General features: G+C 35.5%; 1 protein-coding gene across 3 annotated transcripts; it reads right to left on the minus strand.

Annotated features, from left to right (window-relative positions):
- Positions 1 to 441: 441 nt before the first annotated feature.
- On the minus strand, positions 442 to 19519 carry LOC100790946 (THO complex subunit 2). Of its 3 annotated transcripts, none has more exons than XM_006580358.4 (32): positions 19189 to 19519; positions 18900 to 19025; positions 17541 to 17582; positions 17354 to 17413; positions 17144 to 17206; positions 16612 to 16692; positions 16364 to 16435; positions 16231 to 16278; positions 16062 to 16130; positions 15835 to 15968; positions 14925 to 15000; positions 14212 to 14405; positions 13573 to 13653; positions 12506 to 12716; positions 12163 to 12399; positions 11994 to 12074; positions 11778 to 11897; positions 11612 to 11671; positions 10880 to 11007; positions 8239 to 8335; positions 7980 to 8108; positions 7365 to 7468; positions 7112 to 7292; positions 6765 to 6946; positions 5996 to 6602; positions 5787 to 5891; positions 5147 to 5302; positions 4986 to 5066; positions 4493 to 4915; positions 2112 to 3266; positions 1182 to 1486; positions 442 to 809 (listed from the first exon to the last, which is right to left on the minus strand). In XM_006580358.4, exons 1-32 carry the CDS (start codon positions 19321 to 19323, stop codon positions 740 to 742), a joined length of 5613 nt encoding a protein of 1870 aa, XP_006580421.1. In that variant the 5' UTR covers positions 19324 to 19519; the 3' UTR covers positions 442 to 739. The 3 variants fall into 3 exon arrangements, with proteins under 3 accessions (XP_006580421.1, XP_040871685.1, XP_040871684.1); XM_041015751.1 differs by lacking the exon at positions 442 to 809 and adding an exon at positions 891 to 1031; XM_041015750.1 differs by lacking the exon at positions 442 to 809 and adding an exon at positions 891 to 1034.

Here is a 19519-nt window from a genome sequence, read left to right on the forward strand (position 1 = left end):
GAATTTCCCTTTTGTGTTGTTTTTTGTAAGTGAGGAGGTCGTCTTAATGATAGACTCATAAACTATTGCATTTGTTAACCTAGTTTGATAATTTCGTCTATTAACAAACGAATGCATAAATATAGATAACATATATTAGCATTACGAATTGAATGTGTTCACAAAATTTCAGAGGTTAAAATTCCGGAGCTTGGTTTTCATAACCAACCAGTACACGCGCTTGATCCAATCCGCAAGTATAACACCCAATATCCATAGAATAACATTCAGGAGCCGGACGGCATATACTTCGTTCAACAATTGAGAATGGACAGGATTCATCCCTAATGGCAAGGATGCAATCACGGGTGCCGCCAACTTCTCCATGAAAGACCACCAAAACATTTGCACGAATCTACAAAATTTATGTTTCCTAGGTATTGCTATTGATGTAAATGAAAGTTCAAACGAAATAATCGGATTTTTCAGAGTATATTTGATCATCAGCTATCCAGAATATACAACACTATATACAAGTGTATAAGAATTTTCATAACTTCTTCATGCTGACTTTAGAAAGAAGACTAATAATTTGAACTGCTGAAATTTGGCACAAGTTGCCAGAAAAATGAGGGGGCTGACAGTTAAAAGTGTTGTGAACCCACCACCTCAACTCACGCAAAAAGTTAGCATTATAGCACGTGCATGAAACGGACACAACCTTCAAAAAAGTTTACTGGTGAAATCCCCTTTTGATTTGTTACTTCCGGTGCCTTCGCTTCTGATCAGCTCTTTGTCTCTTCTCATCCTCCCATTCACGGTCATACAAGCTAATATTCAATTAAGGACACAGCATTGAACCAATGGAAACATCCATCCCAAAAAAAAATCATTTTAACTGAAGTAACGCAAAAATTCTAGGATTTTACATTAACTCACCTTTTCTGGTCATGAAAAAGTAAACGAACACCAGGCAATCCGTACAGGCATTAATATCATACAATATCGTGCATCTTTGAGCAACTCATCTATCAAGGGTTCTCTATATGCAGCTTCTTTCAAGGAATGATATTAATAGGTAGTAAACAAAAAAATATGCAGATGAGGCACAGAAATAAACAATCAAGTGGTGCTCCACCAGAAGATATATCGAAAGACAGGTAGTACAAATAAATATATATGCATTATGCAATTAAGGATACGGATCTGAATCACGGCGATTCAACTTGCTGGCCGCCTCTTTACCGTGAATCCTGAGACTTGATTCATCTATGTAACTTGGATGCTGCATGATGGGTCCCTTTCTGTCTCCTCTGTCCCTTCCATCATATGCCAGCGGCATGCCAGTACCAGCGGAAGAAGGTGGATGGGCCACTGCAGAGTACTCGCCAGGTTCATCAGTTGGTAAATGCTCCCTCTTGAGTTTACGTCTCTTGGATGCGGCATTTAAGTCCAACTCTTCCTTTAGAATGTTTGCTTTCTCTCTTTCCCGCTCCCTCTCTTCCACCTGCACAAAAGATTAGAAAGACCACGTAACATTATAGCTAAAGATAGCCATATCTTCTGTCATCTATCCAGTCTATTCAAAAACAAAGAGGCTAATATTTGTTGAGAAGCACAATGTATAAATTAAATAGACACAATAAAATATTCAGCCGAATGAGAAAAACCAAAACCTGAATCCTATACGCCATTGCAAGAAATTTAAGTACGTAATACTGCAATAGTATAAATTAGTAAGAAAATCAAACCACGGGATGCAATCTTACATTCTGATATTCTATACACTTACGGTCATTAAACTACTAAAACTGTAACAATAAAACCCTGATAATGTCTTTCATAATATGTTAATATTTTTCATTTATTGCACTTTCAGCTGAGTGATAGTTAACATATTACCCATCAAGGCATCAACGGAGACAGTTCTTCAGAGAAATCCATGATTGTTAAAAACAAGACAGCCTGTCAATTGGTACCAAATTGACTTAACAACTATTATAATGTCCACACTAGTCTATAGGGCTATGCAACATGCATAATACTATGTTTGGTCCTAACTACCACAAAGCACGCATCCTTAATTCCTTAGTAGCAGAGTGAAAAAATCGATACCCAATAATGATCCATACCTTAATTTCCTCACGTTTTCGATCTCGAAAATCGTCTTCTTTTCGGCGTTTGGCATCATCCTGAGAAACCACAGTCTCTTCAGACCATCTCCGTTCTTTTTCTTCATGCCTTGGAGAAAGTCTTTGAGAGTGCCTTGTAGCTCCATACCTTCTATCAACATCTTCATCACGCCTACCAGCTCCTACAGATTGAGGAACCACATTAGGAGGTAAAGGGGGAGGTGGAGGCAAGCTTTGCCCATGGAAGCGATCATCACCATGAGATTTTTCTGCTGATGCATCATTGTATCGTAATTTATTTCTATCATCCTTGTTTCTTTCATCCTTGGCTTTCTCAGGGAGTCTATTAAAACTCCTATCACTACCCCTCTCTTGCATTCTCTCAACAGATCGTTCTCTTCCATATCTTTCAATTGACCTATCCCTAGGTTTTTCTGCAACAAAGTCATCACCACGAGACTTATCCAGACGGTCCATTCTTTCCCTGTGATCCCTTTCATATCTTTCGTTGCCTTTGTCTTTTGTCCTTTCCAATGGCTTATCACTTGCCCTGTACAGACCATGTTCCTCTGGTCCCAATTTGTCATCAGCAAATCGAGGATCCATCATCTTCTCTCTTTCAGAGAATCTGAGTTCAGTTTCAAAATCTCTTAGCTCCACATCCCCTTTCCGTCGTTTACCTAGTCTGTCAGGTTCTTCAACAGAACTAGCTCTCTTCTGAACTCTATCATTAGACTTTGAAGTAACTACTGTGTTTTCATGCCTAGGGGAATGAACTATGCGAGAGGAGGATCCTCTTGGATTGTCAGTAATATCATTTCCATCATCCTTCACCATAGAAGCCCTAATATCAGAAGACTTGGCAACTCCAACCTCTGCCTTGGATTCATTACCAGGACCATCCAATGAAATCTTGACTGGTGGATTTGAACCTTTTGTAGAACCTGAAATGGTGTTACCATTTGAAGAAGGTACATTGGTAGTTCCAGTGTGTCTTCCCTCCAATGCATGGGTTTGTAGATCCTTGTCGCTGCTCAAGGAACCAGAAGTTCTAGCAACAGGTTTTCCAGATCTACCATCCTCTTTTACAGGATCTTGTTTTGAGGGCTTTGCAAGTGAACTAGCAGGAACTGAACGTTTTGCTGAAGTTCTTAACTGAAAACAGGAGAACCAAATTATGAATAAATTATAAAAATGAAAAGCAATAATAATATTGAAGATTAGAAGACAAAAGATTATAATTTTAGCAGGGGGGGAAACAACACTCTAATGCAACCATAAGAAAGATATGCTCTAAAGTAATTAACCCTTGTCAGGCAGGTGTCCCACCGAGCTGAATGCAAGACAACCTGCATAGGAGTACAGGCAGCCGTACCTAGAGAAGAGCAGAAGTTGGAATTTTGTGTTATTCCTTATAATTTAACAAACTAATTGATTTAAAACAATTAGGTTCAGCAGAAGATTATTTTATTTAACACTAAGCTTCCCATCCGAGAAATATAGTAGTAATTCTATATGATTATTAATTTCTGCAGCCCCAACCATGGATAGGCTGCATCAGGGCTTAAAATGTCTTTTCAGAATACAACTTGGGGCTACATCATTCAAGTGTTATTAAGTCTTCATAAATCAATCATAATGTCCAGCTTTTCTTTACAAGTTACATTTCCTATAGACTCTCATCTGTCTGGCCTGATATTCTTGCAAGATAATATTAAAAATTCTTGAGCTCAATCATCCTTATTGGCTCTTGCTTGGTTTTTCCCTAGAACCCACCAATCCTTACAATCAACTATGATTTTATTACTTAATCTTCAATGCAACAGTTTTATACACCCAAAATCCATCCAAGAAGTCTCAACACTAAACGAATAAAACTTATCTCTCCTGCTTTCTTGAATTACAATAATACAGCAGAGAAAAAAATCTGTAAGAATAATAACATACTCAGGATAAAACAAGGTCCCAAAAGAAGGATCATGTCCCAAGTTACTTTTTAAGGGAGGAAACTGAGAGGTTTTGCATCTTAATAGGGCACCAAAAGCAACATTCTTGTTTACCGCTAACAAAAGAAAATTGGCACCAAACGGTTTCTACATTTTGCTTAATCAAAGTCTAAGATTTTTTCAATGATCAGTACGAATTTTAAATTATAGAAAAAATTCTTCAACTCTTCTAGTATCAGTCATGGTAGAAGAAAAACTTCTTCTGTCCGATCACACTTCCCAATTCCTATCCTTTACTCAAGTGCTAAGCAGAGGCATCACCCAAGGTAGTCAACAGCCTTACACATGATGCAAATTGGATTATACACAAGCCATCATGCAAAATTACAAATGGAAAAGCTAACCACACAGCATAACTGAGATATTAAATGCTACCTCAGTACTTCTTGTCCCATGTTCATCTGATGCTCTATTTATGGATTCTTCCACTTGCTTTGGGTTTTCCATAGATTTTGGCATCCCAGATTGTACAGAAGACGGGGCCATGGATGATTGAGCATCCAATCCATTCACCATTGAACTACTCTTGAGTTTAATGTGGCCAGCATCAGATTTTGTCACTGTAATGCTTTCAATTCTCTCGGACTTGCCATCTACAGTTTTTGTTCTTATTGCCTGATCTTTGACTGTGTTTCCGGAGTCCACATGTTTTCCACTGACAGATTCAGTTTGTGAAACATTGAGATTTATCCCACTTTGTACAGTTGCGGAGTTTCCAGCTGAAGATTTAGTCATAGATGGTGAAGGTTTCAACTCAAGATAACCCATACCAAATTCTTCATCGGTAACCCAAGAAGGCTGCATAATGGATGAGAATTAGTACGTTGAAACAAAATACGGGTAGACTTGTAATAAGTGACGAGCATACCTTCCTAGCAGCCAATGCTGCTGCAACACCAGTTGCCAACACCTTAAGATCCTCCCTTTCATCACTTTTAATCTTAGCTACCTGCATGGAAGATAACATGACTTAAATGCTAATATTTTAAATTACTAGCACAATCAAAGTATACAATAAGGATAACTTACCCGCTTTTCAAGGTTGATCCCACTCTTCCGAGTAACAGGGAAAACACTAGAAATTTTTGTCAACATTATAAGAGCATTTCTAATTTCCATGTACTCGGTAGATTCAAGACACTGAATTAGTAAACGAGTGATTCTTTGACTCCACTTCCAGTGTACCTATAAGCCAAAAGGCAAATATGAAATGGGTCCTTACAGCATTATTTAATAATCTGTAGACTAACAACAGATCAGGATGAAATACAGTTAAGCCATTTAGAAAAAGGATATTATCTATGAAATTCATTGTTTGGCATTTTTGCCAAGTAAATTTTGACTGTGCCATTTGGTAAGAGCTTAAATACCTCTTAATTGTATCATTAATGCTTCTTAAATTCTCAAGACAAGTATAGTATCTACCATATTTATTACTTTTTATCTTTTTCTTAAATACTACTTAAATTTTTTCTTCTTTCTTTTAACAACATTATCCGTTACATTCATTTGTTTTATCCTTCCTATCTTTTTCATCTTACTCAAAATACACTTCAAACATTGTGGGGAAAAAAGGTTTTTCTAAAATTTATTCGTGACCACATTTAGTTTTAACAATCAATCATTGATAATTCACACCAGTTTAAACCAGCATACACTAGAACTTTACCTTAATGAACTGGCCATATGTAACTCGCTGGCTATTCGGATATCTATAGTAGACAGCAAAGCCAGGCATGTTTCCACACTCACGTTCATAAATAGATTCATCACTCTGAAAAAAAAATGACAGTTAACATTAAAAAAAATGAACAACCCCCAAGAATTATCTTTAAAAAATCAAATCAAAATTATAAAAGGGGAAAAAAACACAAGTACCTTCCAATAGTATGCAATCTTCAAAGTCTCATACAGAAACCTGCCAAGCCTGCCTGCCTCGTATTCAGTGCAGCAGCATATCATTGGCTGTAGGGTCTTACAAATAAGAACATCTATGTGATTGACTGTGTTAAAAAAGGGGGTTCCAAGGGAATGGAGTGTGTGTACGAACATAGCACAATAAACTGCATCTGGCATACTAAAAGTACAGCGTGGAAATATACAACGCTGAAGAAACTCCATGTTGATCTTTAAGGTGTCAGGACAGGAACTTAACCATTTGTCTTTTTCATGAGAAAGCCGTCTACGAACAGATGCAACATTCTCTTCATGTTTATGCAGTTCACTGATCAGACGATCAAGAGATTCTTGAATTCTTTCCTTTTCTTTCTTCCTCTTCGCGATTGCTGAGCTTGAATTGTCAGAAAGCTCCTCCAAAGATTTAAGATTAGCATGCAATTTGGCTATTTCTGACTCATAACGATTTTTTGGAACATACAGATCATATAATGTAAGACCCCAAAACGTAGCATAAAGATCAGGAGATAAGCTATTCCATGCTTTTGAAGGCAACATGGTTTTAACAGTATCAAGAAGATACGACCAACTGCATACAGTAATAAAATAGTAAATACCAATCCACAAAATGGCAGAAATAAACTTTGCATATCAGAAACAGATAATAATTACATTTTAAGATTTATCAACTGGAAAGGCATAGGATGGAAAGTTGTAAGGAAATGTAGTGAAAAAGGTTAGGCATTATAACCTTATAGGATTTTGATCAGAGCCAAGATTTAGAACCATACTAGCAGAATGATCCAAAGGATCAGACTCAAAGTTTGTAGATGCATCACTTGCAGCATCTTTATCACCCAAGGGCCAGCAAACATCAGGGTTCCTCGGAGACTTGAAAAGCCTCATTACAGGGCGATATATCAAGAAAGCAACCTACGTCCAGGGGAAAAAACAGCATTAAATGCAGGCTCAAGCAAAGTATGATGTACCAGAAATGCTGCAATTAAAGGGAGAGAAAAAATGATAAAACAATGCAGCAATAGTCATGATAAAATGTAGAAGTTCATAATAAAATAGAGGTAGAAAGCAAACAAAAACCTCAGGGTCTAGGTGGTAAAGGTGAACCAGGTCATTGAGGGAGGGAACAAGAATGGCATAATTTGATGCTGGAGTGACTGCACTGCAAAGAAACTCCACATATTGAAGGAGAGTTCCATGACATCTATCAAATTGCTCACTAACCATTTTAATGTAGGGTGCATCTGCATTGATGACAACCCTGCAAAAACATTAAATTTTGAGAATAGAACCTTGATCATTAGTTCTAACATATTTAAGTTTATGAGCTTACAAAGAACAATGTTGAGCAATAAGCTGTAACAGGGGGATCGCCAACTTCGGTTCATCATTTGGAAGTAATGCATCTCGAAGTCTGCTAGTTGACTTTATCAATGCCTGCAATTATTATTAAATACCATGTCAACCACCAAGTCACATTTTTAAATCTTAAACAAGGTATAATTCCGCAATAATTAGAATTAAAATTCAACACTAGAGACTTCAGAAGCCCATAGCACAACACATGTTTTATTAGAACCTATATAACATGAGTATGAAAATATCGACACAAAACACAATATTCAAGCAGGACCAGTTACAATAATTGCTTTCTTTACAGCAAAATCATGAAATCATCCAACAAATGACTATTCATTCAGGAAGTTCGTCTTTATGCTCAATAATGCCACAAATCAAAACCATTTTCATTCTATAAACATCTGACAAAATTTCCCAAAACCAAATGCAATCTGATGTGTTAATTAACCAGTCAGATCAGTACAGACCAAATAACAAGACCAGTGCTAATTAACACAGTGAATTTCCACACTTAAAAAAAATAGTCTCTCTTACACCTGGATAAGAATTCCAAACTGCAATGTCATTAATATCTTGCTTTCCTCTGTACCTTATTATTCCGAGTTACACCAAAAGATGTTGCTTGATATCTGAGAGTCTCACTCCCAGCCATTGCATCCAACTGTTCCTCAGTCAAGTTCTCCGTGTACTGGACATTAGCCATTTGTTGAATAAGCTCCTGGGAACCAGCAAAAATATTTATTTATAGCCAACATTTGGATTTTTCATTAGAGCCATATCTCACATAAGATTATTCTTTATTCGTGGGGGAAAAAAGACAAAGACAAAGAAAAACAAAAAAGAAAAACCTGCAGTAGAACAAGCTCAATTCCCTGCCCCTTCTTTAACTGATTCACAAGATACTGGAAAAGGCCCCGTAATTCCATTGATGGGTACTTCTTACACCTATAATGAACAAATGACTTGAGCTAACAAAAACATTAAAAGAACATTGTACTTCTTGAAGCAATCATCACATAGATCATACTCAATTTAGAATAAAAATAGGCAAAGATAAAACCAAGAGCAATCAAAGACAAACTATCAGTTACAAGTTAACACCAACATTGACAGAAAATAATTTAAAGCAAACCAGGAAGAAATTGAATGCAGAGTGTCATGATAATTGCCACACATATCCCAAGAACTACCAAATTATATGATGAAATTGTTGAACTATGTAGGGAGGAAATCAGGTTCTCATGTCACCCAAAGGTGAATGTACACAACAATGCAACCTATATCACATTCACTTGAGACATTATACACATTAGATCCTACATTTGTTCACATTATTTGACAGTCAACAATTTATTTTACTTCTTTTCTAGCTTACTAGCTATTTATATAAATTAATATAATTTTCTACTTTAATAATTTAATTAATATGTTTACTTGAAACATGTTTCTAAGTTATTACTTTGATCTCTTTCATTTTTTTAACGGAATCATGAAAGATTGTGACCTTTCCTCGAATTTCCTATTTTTATTTGGCATTAGTTCCACAACTTTATTAAGCAGGGGGGGAAATCCAAATAATCTACTTTCAGTATTATATGTGTTGTGCACGCAGTAGGCAACAACTACAGCTCAAGAGACAAACCATAATAAGATTAAGGGCCATTGAAGGAGTTACCCAATAAAATCATACACTTGAATTCATCAGAGGAATTCAGAAAACTAATACAGAATAAAATCAAACTCAATTTTTCATTACATTATTACATACTCAATATTATATATATACAACAAAAGGGAACACAAGAGAGAGAAGATAACCAAACCAAACTGCTTCAGGTATTTCAATCCCCATCCCTCCAAGGCAAAAAAAAAATCTTAGCGGAATATTGGCACCCAAAGTTGTTCAGGATTTAACAGGTATGCTCGGCAAAAATAGGCAGCTACTAGCATATCACTCTTCATTTTTGAGGTATATACCTCAGTAAGACCAGATATTACAGAAAGTTGTTATGATATCCGTTCATCAGAAGATGGGCATCTCAGTGCTATACCGGCAACACAATCATGAACCATCCTGTCATATACTATCTAACAATAATACTGTGCGGTCCATTTGTAGATAGTCACAGTGAACAGCTTCCTCGAAAGAATTAATAGTTTCCTTGATATCTTGCAGCTTCCATTAGCGTCACAAGAGGAAAAAAAACTAATGGAGTAGACCATTTATAAGAATGCTACTATCAATCGAAGTCTCGTCGGATGGATCCAAACCTACATGCTATCAGCCCAACACAAGGACCAAACATTCATGCCCAACATTCATCACATAGCAACCACCCAGTAAACAGTTCATGTTTCACCCTGTCTACAAGAGCAATAGCTTAGGAAGCTGTTCCCTTCTTTGAAAATAATCATGAATTAAGCATAGACAAAACAGTAACGTAAAATCATATGCATGTCTCCCTCCTGGACATAACACCCCATAAATGCCATTAAACTGATCATCCCATTATTGACATTAGAAATGATCACAAAATCATTGAGAATCACACACACCATGCATACAACATTGATCATCTTTCACATAATAAAAACTTTGAAGACTTCCAACTGATGTCATTGCAATTTGTATGTAGCCATTCTTTCATCTCCATTAACTAATCATATATGGCAACAGTACTGACCATTCCAAGCTACAATAGAAAGACCAAGGTCCAACTTAATTAATAACTTCTTTTTAAATCAGATAATTCTCCATCAATCAGGGTACGGTGATTGCAGCTGACAAGTCACTTCTTAAATGACTCTTCTCAACTTTTTGAATTTCCCTTATAAAATTATAAGGAAAATGGACCAATATAATCATGAACTTTGAAAGTATAACACAAATGTCCATCCCTTTCAACCAACAGATACCCATTCCAAAAACTCTGTCAGCAGATACCAAAAAGCACATCATACTGCTGTCTGTGCATGCCCACCAACTTGCAAGCCAAGTGGTTTGAATTGATCTGACATTATCACTCAGGGACATAAAATGCTGCTATGTCCAGTAATCCTGCATTTGCTAAGGTTGATCTGCAACCTGGAATTTGATACAAGGCATCCCACATATATCTAAATTCTATAGGAAGGCATAAATGTACAAATATGATTAATGAGTGTCATTATCAACTATCATTCCTTAATCATACAATAATTCCAATAAAATAAGAGCTAGCAAGAAATGGCTGTGGAAAGACACAGTAACCTAAACAACAAATGGTAGACAACCTATTGCTAAGCCAATTATGTTGCTATTAAATTTATGCTTTAATCAGTAAAATAAAACGTACAAACTAACAAGATTTAGTCACATATTCTGATAGCAAACTCTAAAAGGATCATAATTATTTCCTATAAACGGAAATCTGTCAAGAAAAGATAAACCAGATCTCATATTTCAATAATCTGAAATAATATAAGAGGAAAGGAAACAAATATGCTTACAGGTGGCCCCAAAATGAAGCAAGAGATTGAAGCCAATCAGACAAATTAAGGCCATCATCCTTTAACTTATCACGTCCGCCAAGCACCAAGCGCTCAATCACAACATATTCCAATATATCATACTCAAGCTATTGAAAGAAAAGAGTAAATAAGGTTCCGATTTAAAAACTATTTACGAATGTTAAAAACAACTTCAAAAGGCAGAAAATAATGAATACACAAAAATAAAAACCACCTTATCCGATCAAAGTGAGATCAGCTATATGGATCACATGTTACTATTGAGTTTGAAGTTCAATCAAAAACCAAATTCTTAAGAATACTTTTCACCACAATATCCTTTTCATATGGCTAAAAACCATTTGATCTACTCTCCTCACCGGTGTCTCCAGTGGAATTCTAACGAATGCAAAAAAAGTTTTTAAAAAAAAGCCAAAAAATGGAAACATCACGGTAAAAAGTAGTGTAACTAGCATTGTAAAAAACAATGATCATTCATTTACTGTATACAATTAATTGAACCATGATCAATTATTTCAAAGATTTAATTCATCAGTCAAGCACTACAACTTTCCAAATACTCACTAATGGAAAATAGATAATCACCACAAATACAAAGTAGGATTCGTGTCTTACTGCTTATTGTGAGGTCACAGATTATGACATGATTGATATCAATAATGGATGCAGCAAACACAGAAGGAAAGTAAAAACACAAAGACCTATACACACCTGAGTTAAGTACTTAAATGCATCCACTACAGGAGTAATCATGTCTCTATAAGCCTCAATCTGCACATCAAACAATTTTAAAAAAATAAAATGATAGAATGCACATCATCAAAAGCAGTCAGGAATCTTCAGTTTTCAATGTGCAAAAGCTGTACTCAATTAGCACCTGATGAACAATTGTTCGAAGGACAGTCATAGGGTTGGCATGAGCTAATTTTGCAACCATCCGGCCCAGCTGCTTCAAATTTTCCTTTGCCAGCCGTTTCAAAATACGTCTAGTGTCCAACTGTACAGACAGCGAAGAGAATGAGGGTGACAAAGAATCAAGCTTCAAACATTCAGTGCAGACGGTACCAAACATTCATATAGATCATCAGCACACCTTGGCAGTTTGTCTTGCAGCTAAAAGCATAGGAATGCGCTCATCATCTTTTTCCCATTCACCATACAAACGATATCGCACCTAGATAGATAACATTCATCAACTGAGCTTGTTGATAATAGCTAAAAATAATCATGTAAATGGATAAACAACTAATAAAAAGGAGAACCTCATAAGGAAGAAGGCTCATTAGTTCCCAAATTTCCTGGCCAACGGCTGGATTGGCAGGAATTAACTGCAGAGAAGGTAGTAGACATGCTCCTAAAGCATCCTCCACCCTTAGCCTTGCCTCCTTAAGATGTAGGTGAAGATTTCCAGGAACTTGTAATTGAGGATTCAAGACACCATTTCCATGACTTACAAGCTCAAGAGCAGAAAGGTAATAACCTCTCAACACCCTACAAACCTACTCATGTTTTTGAGGGAAAATGGGAGAGAAGAAGAAGCCATTATCAGCATAAAACATAGCAAGGAGAATGAAGTTAACAAACTATCAAAACAACTTAGTACACCTTCTGCAACAGTACAGTATCACGGTAGAGATAAGGTCCAGTACAAGCAAGCATCTGAAAAAGTTCCTTTGGAAGATCTATGAAAGAACTGAATCCTGAAGAGTTATCTACATCCATAACATCAGTGCTGCCTCCTGTGGACAATCCAGGATTTTGAAGATGTGTCTGACGAATAACATCATATGCTGAAGAAATTGACTTCTTGATAAGCCTGGATGAAAATCTCAACATTATATAAAGCTATAGCAAAAACAAGCATTCAGACATATTATATAAAGCTATAGCAAAAACAAGCATTCAGACATATTATATAAAGCTATAGCAAAAACAAGCATTCAGACAAACTGTTACTACTAGCATACCCCAGTGCCCAGCGGCTCCTCACTATGCAAAGGTATGGGGAAGGGTCATTATACGCAAACTTACCCTTTGCATATGCAAAGAGACTGTTTCCGGATTTGAACCAATGACCAACTAGTCACCAAGGCACAACTTCACCGCTGTGCCAGGGCTTGCCCTCTCAGACAAACTGTTAACCATAACAAAATTCACAAGCCAGATGTCCTAATAATAAAGGATGTTAAATGCATGCACATGCTATAAACATGCAGGCATCCCATGTTTGCTGGTCGCAAATTTGGAATATTTTCTGTGCGTTTGGTTTCACATTATTGGAGTATTGTAAAGGACATGCAGTTATTCTACTGCAGTCCTTGGTAGTTTATCACCTGAGCTAGGTTAGCTTAGTTAGTTAAATGTTGATTAAGAGTTAGTTACTGAGTCAGTTAGAGTTAGTTAGCTGTTCTAACTATTGATTCATTAGGTTAATAATGAAACTAATTCTTCTCCCCTTTCTTTTCTCTGTTATCTTTTCTATTACACATTCACTCAGCCTCAACATGGATCCATCTAAAAGCTACTCTCAGTAGCTTTCACATCCAACACTCATTGGCAAGGGTTTAAACACAATTCCAAAAAGGAAATACAAGTCCACAAATGTACCCAAATAAAAGTTCTCTGTGCTAGTGTCGAATGAGAGGGAGAGGAAGAGTATATACAAGCTTTACCTGAACAAACTGTCACATATTTGAATATGTTCCACTGCATTGAGTGGTGAAAGACGTTCAAAGAGTAGATGTGCATGATACCTGTGGGGAGAAAAAGCAAAAGATCCCATAAATATATATATATATATGTATATGTATATATTCATGTGAGAGAAATTCTATGAACACAAGTATATTGTATAAAAATAATGATCTAGTTGAGCTATATATCAATTAATTTGGACTGAAAGGAATCAAATCTTCAGCAAAAGTCCATGAAGTTTCAAAACCATCAGTCCATCATAGAACTCAATAACCACACATGATGCTGACTAAGTCACCATGTAAAAAGATATACTGATAAATTTGTGAATTTATTGAAGAATGACAAATATCTCCACACACAATAGAACCAATTTTCATTGTTAAGGAAGTAAAACCCATTATATATCCAAATAGCTTAGTATATTGGTTATTTTTGGCATAGTATCCAAAGATGTTTTATCATAAAGAATTTAAGATGAAAGGTGGAAGCCTATCCATTTTTGTGAAGACACCAATAAATAAAGCAAGCCAGAAGAGAAAAAACAACATAGCCTGCTTGTGATAATAACAGTTTTTACCATCACATGCTATAGTAGATTTATAAATCAAGCATACCAGTCATCCACTGAAAGAAAGCCAGTAAGCAAGCCCAAAGTCTGACTGCTCTGAAGCTCAGTTGTCCGCTCTTCAACCGCATCTGTTTCCATGTCTATAGCAGCAAAGAGATCTATAGTGACATCCCCCTGTTTCTCATCATCCATTAGATCTTTTCCAATTGCAGCAAGGTTTATTCTTCCAATTTTATTAGCCTGTAATTAAGATTGTCAACCTTTTAGAAATCAAACTACTCAAAATAAAATAAGAAAACAATAGGTGATAGGATTAAAAGAAAATGCCAAGTATAAGTTAATGTTATGCAAAATCAACACTAACACGGTCATGCTTCAAGCATAAAAAATCTGCCAATGCTAAGAAATTAAAACAATTGAAAAATAAGAGCTGAAAATTGAAACATGCTTGTGAAACTAAATTTTTCACAAGCCAACCCAGTTAGTTTAATTAAGATGAAGCAAGACAGAAAGAAGTCTTCTGAATCTGAAGCACAGAAAAAGACTAGATAGCTCTGTTGTTATCTAGAGACATTTTGGCTCATTTCCTTTCCATTTTTCTTTATACAAGAATTTCTTATTCTCTGGCAGATTTACTTTCTCTCCTTTCTTTCTAATAAGAAACTTCACTCATCCCAAAAAAAAAATTAATAATAATATAATATAGTAATAACTCAAGTATAAAAAAGTTAATCACGTATTCAATAAAAGCAAGAATACCTCATCAAGGCGCTTGGAAGAGAAAGTATTGTAATGCTCAAATGCCTCATCATCCCTGGGAAGTAGATGAGCATATCTGTAATCAAAATTATAGTTAGTAAAATTCTCAAACATTACATGATATAACTCTGGCCCTGATGCCAGTTGCATTATCACAGCAAATTAGCAGTACATACGAACAACAAATTAACACATGACTTAGTAACCCAAAAAAGAAGAAGCTTAATTCAAGTATGAGTTAGTTCCCAAATAAATAAGCTCAATTTTCCCATGCCTAGTATCCAAATACTATCATTCTCAGTTCTAAAAATAATGGTGTACCAATGTGGAGAATAAACGGTAACAATATAAGTGAACAAAAAAGTATCTATAATTTAAAACATTCAAATTGATTTAAGACAAGATGCATATGGAAAAAGGAATAAAAATACCAGAGATAGCAAAGAACACGATGACAACAGCTAAGTAAGCAAATTCATTCTTTACTTTTGAGATAGAGAAAATAATCTAATAAACTTGAAAACTTAATGCTCTTAAAAAAACTTAATGCTCCAAAAGATACAAACCAACCAATATTAGCAGTTTGAGAGGTAGCCTTGACCTTCCTTATTTTATAGCCAATCTACAATTTACTACTCAGATTCTGGTATGATTATATGGTGCATCCCTTCTATACATCAAACACTTTCCCTAAAAATTTAAATAGCACAACTCACACAATAAGTGGTGCTAAAGACAGTTAATCAATTACAAGAGATTACAAGAATGGAACTTGTAAATCCCTTCAATGCCAACACCACCTCTTACAATCATTGAGCCAAAATTGATTCAGTATTGAATTACTGCGACTGCTTACTTCTACATAAGAATGCTATATGTGATTTTTAAGCAGCACAGTAACACATCTTACATGCTATCAAGATCAATAAAATCTTGCTTCACCAGCAAGGCTGTCAGTCTATAGAGCCCAAATGGAACAGGACCGTTGACTTCCATCCGTTGATAATATTGAAACTTAAATCCAAGAATCTGTGAAGCATGAGACTGCATAAAAGAGATAAAATCATAAGATGAAAAATTGTCCCTTAAATGTCGAAAAGTAAATATAGGAATGGCCTAGGCTTTTATTTTATCCACCTTTGGAAAAATAGGAATCAATTCTATAAACACATCATCATCAGGCTGCAGTTCAAAACACTCAAGAACCTGATAAAACATACATCAGTAGTTAAATAAAACATGAAACAAAAACTTTATATAGAAATGTGAATTAATAATAAAAATCAATCAAAAAGATCCAACTTACAATATCAAAAACACGATTTGGATCCAAATCAAAATGGCCAATTAATGACTGCAGAAGTAATCTTAATCAGCACTGTTTCAAAATGGAAAAAAAATGAAACTGGGGTAGTCATAGTACTTAAAATCATTAGAACCTTAATAATGCCAATTGTTGCTGCAGATGATTTTTGAGTAGGTGCTTCAGAGTCCCGACAAAGAAGAGTAACCTACACAATTAACTAAATTCAATTCAACATACAAAAACATCTAATTGGATCCATGCAATAACAAAACAATTGTTAAAGATGAGATTTTCAGCCAAAATCACTATGGTTGTAATAAGTAAAAAATAATCCATAGAAAACATTCTAAAAAGTCCAGAGAAAGGTAATTATGATTATACCAGCTTTGCATAGCCCTCACTCTCTTCCCTGAGAAGGTTGAATTTGGTTTGCTGATAGAGAAGTCGGGTATTAACTCTGACCTGAAATCAACGGCACAAATGAATCAAATACATACAAGAATTGAATTTAAATTTTCTGCCATGATTGTTCAAGAGTGCATGACTTTAAATATAGCTGTCATCGGCGTGCAGAGAGATTGGGCAGCCTTGATGGCTGCATTCTTAGCTTCTCTGTTGTTTTTTCTGATATCATCATTTTCTTTTGTTTAGAAGGATTATTTCATTAATTATAACACTTTCTGTCGCATGCATACATATTAGATTGCTAACCTCCTCCCCTTTTGGTGGATATTAACAACCTCCACATTTTCCTTTGGACAAAAATATAAAGTTATTTACCCTTTTAAAACTCAATTTGAACTGGTGTCTTAGAATAACAAGAAAACGGAAGAAATAGGAATAACCAAAGCAAAGAGAGAAAAACAAAAGCCCCTGGCATTATAGCATAAATATACAGAAGTTAATAACTCACCTCTTTAACCTTCAACTCCTGAGCCTTAATTTTGATCAACTCAACCTCCCCCAAAAATTCTTCCTACAAATGCATAACATATAAATAACATTTTGTAAATGCAAGAAACATACTAATGCACTAAATATTATGCCGTAGCTAAGTTTCTCAAAAAAATAGCCAGAAGCCATAAAATGAAATATAGGAAAAAGGGGAGGGAGGGGAGCAAACCTCACAACGTTCTTGAAGTAGCCTAACTGGAACCATTTCAGATTCCACAAGCCATCTTGCCTAGAAAAATGAAAATTTTAAAATCAATAATAAATTGTGAAATTTTCCAAGCGAATGAGAACCATAATGGTTACTCCAATAAGATAAAGATTTGCATCAAATAAAGTATGCAAGCTCCAATACTAACCAGTTTGATGAGACGAGAACGGAACTCTCCTGACATTGTATGCTGTAATCAAGGAGACAGGAGCACATAATTACATTAAGTGGGCTTACAACAAGCATAGTTATAAATCATTGGATACTTAAAATTGAAACAGTATTCAAAATCTCGCTCATAATTACATATGGCATACCAATATACCATTTCATGAATGCTCGCATTCATTGTTTAGTCCATTGAGTATCATAGTTATCAATCCAAAATAGCAGTTAGTGGCAACCATGAGATAATGTATAGCGGGAATATGTACAGCCAGATGGCCACCACAGTGAAATTAAAGGTATGAGATAAAAAAGTTATACAATATATATAATAAAGCTCAAATGTGTTTACAAACATCCACAATTAAAGACATAATCAGTAATCAAAATTCAGAAGTCATTATCACAACTAAACATTCAAAATTTCAAACAAAAAATCAAAAAATTCAAAAAAAGTAATTCCTGAATTCAGGATTAGTATCTTCAAGATATAATCCTTTTCATTGTCAGTTTGTTACTCTCCTCAATACTAGATTTGTGGATGTGCTCTTCCATTGTTTCCTTTCATCTACTCCTTTCCACGAGCGGGCCGTATTATAATCATAGTTGTAAAGATTTATTAAAAAAAGAAAGAATTAACCTTCAGGGAAAGTATTGGAAAGTAAATATATTTAGCAACTTATCTTTACTAGTAACAACCTTTGATTAAGACAATTCAAAATGATAGACGATGACAATAAAAGGAAGGATTAAATAACTTTAGGAGGCACAATCTACACAGCACATAGAAGAAAAATGACTTGTGTGTAACATTTTCATTAATTTGTTTGTCATTTTGTAATAATAATCCCAAATACTTAAACTTGAAATCCTATTGTAGGAAAGCCGCCCAAATTATTGTCATTCCTAGCCCACCTTAAGTGCAACACTAATTGTTAAATATGCCTCACAAATAATCAATAATGTCATGAGGTTATTGAAATATCTAGGAGTGATTAATTGTGCCACGTGGACACTAGGTGGAGAATCCCAACCAGACATTTATAACTTTTCTAGTTAGTATGGCATTAATCTTTTCTTGTAGACATGAAGTTTAAAAAATATAAAAATGCAACGAAAATTATTTGAAGTCAGTGCAGATTTCGTGTAACCCATGACACAGCTACTATTTAGAAGTTTCCATGTTTCATAGTCGATATATAACATATTCTTAGAGGATTTATACTGAAAAGGGGACGGGGAGAGAGAGAACTCGAAGCTATAACAACAAAATTCGAACGAACGAGAAGGAAAATAATTAAAAGGATTAACAAGTTCACAAAGAAAAGCATCAGCAACTCACATCTTGAGCCATCTGGGTCACTATATCAGAAAAATTTGAAGCTATTTTCTCATTGGAAGCTTTATCTGAAAATATAACAGAATCTAATGCTACTTTACACTTCTGAAAGGGCAATTCTCCCCGAACCTGACAGCAAGCAAAAACCAAAAATCAGTCTATTATCCCCAAAATGAAGCAATCGGAGCATTGAACTCGTCACCGAAATTTAAAAAATTTCAATTTAAACAATAATAAATAAATGAATAAAGCAGAAATATGATTTAATTTAACAGTGTGAAAAGGAACGCACCATGGTCCAGCAGAGCTCGTAGAGAAAGCGAAGCATTGGAACAGGTTGGGAAACCTTGAGGGCAGGGTTGCCACTCCTCCATTCCCGAATACACTCTTCCGTTACGTATGCACACTCTATGGGTGGAAGAGACATTTCGATTATGGTGGAAGCGTCAGATTCGAGGGGCGGAGATGAATCGCGAGGGAGGGTTTAAGAAGAGAATCGCACTCCCATGGACCAAACGCAAATTGAGAATTTTTTTTTAGGGTTTTCAGGGCTGGAAGGGGTTAGAGTTTGGGGACATTGCGGAATGGGTTTGGGGACATTTCTTCAAGGGGAAAAAGCTAAA

The sequence above is a fragment of the Glycine max genome, chromosome 5 (genome assembly GCF_000004515.6).
Source record: "Glycine max cultivar Williams 82 chromosome 5, Glycine_max_v4.0, whole genome shotgun sequence".
Lineage (NCBI taxonomy): Eukaryota > Viridiplantae > Streptophyta > Magnoliopsida > Fabales > Fabaceae > Glycine > Glycine max.